This window comes from Montipora foliosa, chromosome 11, assembly GCF_036669935.1.
Source record: "Montipora foliosa isolate CH-2021 chromosome 11, ASM3666993v2, whole genome shotgun sequence".
NCBI lineage: Eukaryota > Metazoa > Cnidaria > Anthozoa > Scleractinia > Acroporidae > Montipora > Montipora foliosa.
Window position 1 is genome coordinate 17172732 of NC_090879.1, and position 5000 is coordinate 17177731.

General features: G+C 40.0%; 1 protein-coding gene across 1 annotated transcript in view; it reads left to right on the plus strand.

Moving 5' to 3' along the window:
• Window positions 1–5000, plus strand: part of LOC137976034 (holothin acyltransferase-like) — a 12581-nt gene that overhangs the window by 6075 nt on the left and 1506 nt on the right. The window contains exon 2 of the mRNA XM_068823292.1: window positions 4048–5000. This exon is cut by the window's right edge and continues 1506 nt beyond it. Within this exon, the coding sequence (XP_068679393.1) occupies window positions 4071–5000 (930 nt within the window). The 5' untranslated portion in view covers window positions 4048–4070. The remainder of the gene's footprint in view (window positions 1–4047) is intronic.

The following is a 5000-nucleotide window of genomic DNA, read 5'->3' on the forward strand; positions in this document are numbered from 1 at the left end:
TGGAAATTCTTAATTGCATTGATTTAATTTTCTATTGGTTTCAGTTAAGCGCTTATTTTAATTGTTATCATGGGTGGAACCTTAAGTTATTGTTTTATATCGTCTTGCATCATTCATTGTCAAAAACTAGAAAAGGAATGCAGGGTCAATTATTTGTAACATTTGGTCAATGACTACGAATTGATCAAGAAGTTACAGACCTAATCTTCTATTTGGTTGAGTGGTTGTTTCTAATCTCTTCTCTTCATTTTAGCATTGTAAGCCAAATTATCACATTTATTTTTCCTTAATCTACTTTGTTGTGAAAAAAAGCATCTTTCGTAAACGCTATTGTTGGGGCGTTTTGTTTATTTAAGGAGCAAAAACAAGGTTTAATTTTGTTATGTTTCAACAAAACAGTTCTGTTCTGTGAAAGTGTTTTTCCAAAAGTGGATAACTTGAAATGTTATTTGTTCCTGACCGAAGAAACTAATTTTGAAAGCAGGGTAGCTGTTTATTGTACATGGTCAAGTTTACGTAAAAGTAATAATGTTTGAAATTTATTAAATAAACAAAGTTGTGTTTTACCGTCTTTCCTTCAATCCTATGATTATGTTCTAGCTATTACCACAGCTTCCAAAATAAGAGATTATAAACGGGCTATGTCACGTCATTTTAGGGTGTGTAGGTAAAGTATTTAGTTAATCAAGTTTTTTAAACTCGAAAATGGTTATGTGGAATTCATTTTCTGATAAAATTATCGTTACATCACACACATGATGATTCTGAGCAAAAGCGACCCGGCATAAAACTTGAACGAGATGCTTCCGTGAAGCATACACTGGGTTGCCTGTGGTACATGCTACAGAAAATCAGAAGGCACTGAATTGTGTGGTATTGAAATACAGCATTCCAGTCTCTGAAGAATAACAAATAAAAGAGAAGCGAGAAACATTGGCTTCTGGGCTGACATGTTGATAATTTCCAAGTTCCCTCACAACTTCGTTTCACCACAAGTGTGCCCTCTGAGCATCTGACAGCTTTGTAATACTAAATTTCACTGAAGTCAAGCCCTGTTCCGCCGGGTTAGTGGTAGGATGGGAGACCAAAACAATAAACCCTTCATAAAAAACAGAAGCATGTGACCGAAAATACTATTAACGCTAACAAATGCGAACTCAGCAAGGTACAGATTTTATTAGCTTGCTTTATGCAAAACAAATATTGATGAAAAAGCAAATAACTATTGATACACAGTTTTTAGAAAGAGCAGAAGGAAGTTTCCCGGACGGTCGATCGAGAATAAAATATTTACGACATGAAAACAACATTAATTTTGAACCGTGAATATAGAATATAAAAGATTACGATCAGCGACAAACATTTTGGGAGATTTTTGCTACGTTTAAGTAAATTGCAAAGTCGAAAGTGACATGGCCGGAATTCAGCGGGCGCCGTGATTAAGTTACCCTGGCATGTTTACTCGCCAAACAGTGAAGCATCTGTGTCAAATGATGGCAAGATACCGGGTTTTTGTAAGTTTCTTTTTCCGTCAAGTGTTATAAAGTTTGAAATGAAATGAGCGAAGTCAAAACAAAGATCACAATCGCCCAACTCTTGTTTATGCAAAGTCAAAATTTACTCCCCAAGACGCGTACGACGTTATTTATCACCAGGTAATTCCATCATTTTGGAAATAGCAGCTACTTTATTATTCATCTGCGTCACAAGTTTTCACTGATTTTGGGGCTCATTTTGTTGAAACTCAAGCACGCTTCCAACAGGCCTGTGAACCCTTCCTGCTTACAGAGCAATACTAAAAAACTTCTCCCATATCACATTTGCACCTTAAGCTCGAAAATTCGATACACAACATGATATTATAATTCACAAAGGCAGAAAATACCACAGAATCCTTTTCCAGCGAAAATTTTATTGAAACAAACAACATATTTGCTCTTAGAGGCGAAAACCTCTTCCTATTTCATTGCGTGCGTGAAGACAAGAAACTCAATTGTGTCAAATTACCATGTACTTCAGGTAAATACTGCTCACTTTGATTTCGTCTCGACGGGCGATAGATTGTTGTCGAAGTCCAGTACTCGTCGCTTTTGAGATTCATGCCTAGTTTATCCAACTGACTTCCCATTATTGAGCTCCATAAGGGTATATTTTGTTTAAGGATCCACTAAAACGCCATTCGCGTTGCATGACTTTCGACGCCATTGCAGGCTAAGTTAATGATTCTACTGTGTCCACCAGAGAAATCTACGCAGTTCCACTACCCTCTCGATCCTAAGAAAATACGCGCAGAAGGCTCTATACACAAAGACACCACTTACCAGGGGAGTGACAGGCAAGACTTTTACCGACACGGAAAAAAAATATAAAAAAGAAAAAAAGAAAACAAAGAAAACAAACAAACTATATGCAGGCCTCGACTGGGTTTGCCCATAGGCAACCCAGTAAAAAGAAAACAAACAAACTAAACGCAGACCTCGACTGGGTTTGCCATGAGGCAACCCAGTAATTAGGTTGTGTTTACTCACGTATTACATTGGATGCATGTTCATTTCTTTCGAGTTTTGGATAAGGGAAGACACTTTAGTTTCTTTGTGCGCTTTGAATTCACTTTCTGTAAATAAAACCATTGCAATTTCGTCAAGGATACGTATTTGGTCTATTCGTGCGTTATTGTTTGTTCTTTTAAAATTGTTTTATTTATTCACACCACGCACCACACTTACAGTAAATCGTGAATTTTTATTCCAGTTATTTTTAAAGTTCATTGCTTTCAGTTACTAATGATTGCTACACTGCTTAAAAGCTTTGAGAAACTATAGATTCAACTAGTTCAGTGGTTTTGAATTGGTTGGTTGACACACGCAGTGAAATTCAAGAATTCTTACGCCGCCAAACGGCTAGCACTCGATTCCCAAGATGTAATATATCAAACTGTCGTCTGGGCTCCTGCTTGTTCGGGGTTGTGACCCACAGACAAATCGCGACTCTTGTCGTGGTCTTGTTTTCGCTTTCTTTTCAGTGTTCTGCGATTTTTGCGATTTTTCGTAAAATTCGCAGTTTTCGCAAAAATCGTTAAAATCGCAAACATCTCACAACACTGAAAAGGTAGAGAACACAAGTCCCCGAGAAGAGTCGCGATTTTTGCGATTTTAACGATTTTTGCGGAAAATCGCAAAAATCGCGAGTCCTAGTTGGGGATTAGTCTTCTTCTTTGCACCATTTACCAATTTTCGCATTTGCGTGCAAACCTGGACATAAGTGCCAAATGGGCACCCTTAATCCTCACGGTAGTAACGTACGCTTTTCATTTAACCAATGTATTCCTATTTTTCACATTGCCATGTTATCACCAATAGCGTAGCTCCTACTCTACTATGAAAACTACACGTAACCTACAATTCCTCGATTCACTCTGACGAAGGGCTAACGCTCGAAACGTCAGCTTTTAGAATCTCTGTACGGTGGCCAATTTACATCATCAACTCCGTTGCTTCATGCTACAGAAACGGGAGATAAGCGCCGGCCTGATGAGCCTTCTGGCTCGTAAGCGGAGACTTTTTTTACTCCGTTGATAAAACCAAATTTTTGTATACCCTTCATCCAGTTTTTATTGTTTGGGCAGAGGGAATCTGTCGATATAACACGAAAACGCCGCCATCTTAGATTCAAAACATTTATGACCACAATTACGAAGGGGTGCTCTTGGACCTCGCTGCATGCGTACCGCACACAAGTAATGGCAACCTTGACTTTAGGACTACGGGGTCTTCTTGTTCTGAGCAAGAGCCGATACAACGTAGATTTGATTTTAGTGGTGTACGTGTTACCGGCTTTTGCTACCTACGTGGTATCGGCTCTTGCTCAAAATATTTAGTTTCTCAACTTGTAATTACGCCGATCAGATCAAGCCACTGATCCAAGGTACACCGACAGGGGGTTGCTTGCTTCAAAACTTTTCTTGTTCGCCTGCAAAAGGGTTACTCGAGCCGCTCAAGTGATGTTAATTTTATAAGCTCTGACCTTTGCTCTTTTGCACTTCTCTAGTCTCTACAAAACGAAAGAGAGGAATGGCGTTTATCACATCTCGCACCTTGGCTGCTCGTTTCTCGATCAGTCCTTTTGCATTGGCCTGTTATTTTCGTCATGGGCGTTACCAACCCCAAATACTGAAAAGATTGCCTGCTGAGTCTACTAAGCTGTATGCTTCCTGGTCTGCCACGGAACAGTTCAAAATCCGCCTTGTAAAGACAGAAGAGGAGTTCGAAAGCGTCATAACAAATTTCAAGGTAAAAGCAGGCTGGCGGCCGGGTCTAAAAGATGCTGAATGCTTCCTCGCTTGTGCTCCAAGCGGGGCGTTTGTTGGTGAGTTGAACGGGAAACCTATATGTTGTGGTACAGCGGTAAAATATGGTGACAGCTTTATTTTCGGTGGTAGTTATATTGTGAGCAACGAATACAGAGGAAAGGGATATGGCAGAATGTTTTTGGACGGTTTATCAAGAATGATTTCCTCTCGCCGCATTGCAATTTCTGCGCAGCTGCACTATGAAGAAATGTACAAGCGAAAGGGATTTCGCAGTCAGTTTTATGGGGCACGGTTTGACTTTCACCTTCCAACAGCTATGACTCGCTTCTCTGAAATATCAGAGAAATGCCCCTTAGAAATCAAATGCATTGAAGAGGTAAACCTCGAAGCACTATCAGTGTACGACACCACAGTATTTGGCTTTGAACGTCAAGCATTCTTATCGAAGTGGCTTCGTGTCCCAGGCAGTCATGCACGTGTGGCGATCGATAGTGAAGGTTCCGTCGTGGGTTACACTGTTGCCCAACCAATGTTTGTCAAAGAAGAAGGTTACCAGATTGGCCCGCTCTTTGCTGATTCCGAGGCAATTGCAGAGAGGTTGTTAAAAGCAGTGTTTGAAGAACTTCTTCAAGAGCAACCTGCTCCACCCGTTTTTATTGACGCCCCTACGAAGAAGGCCACAGAAATGGGG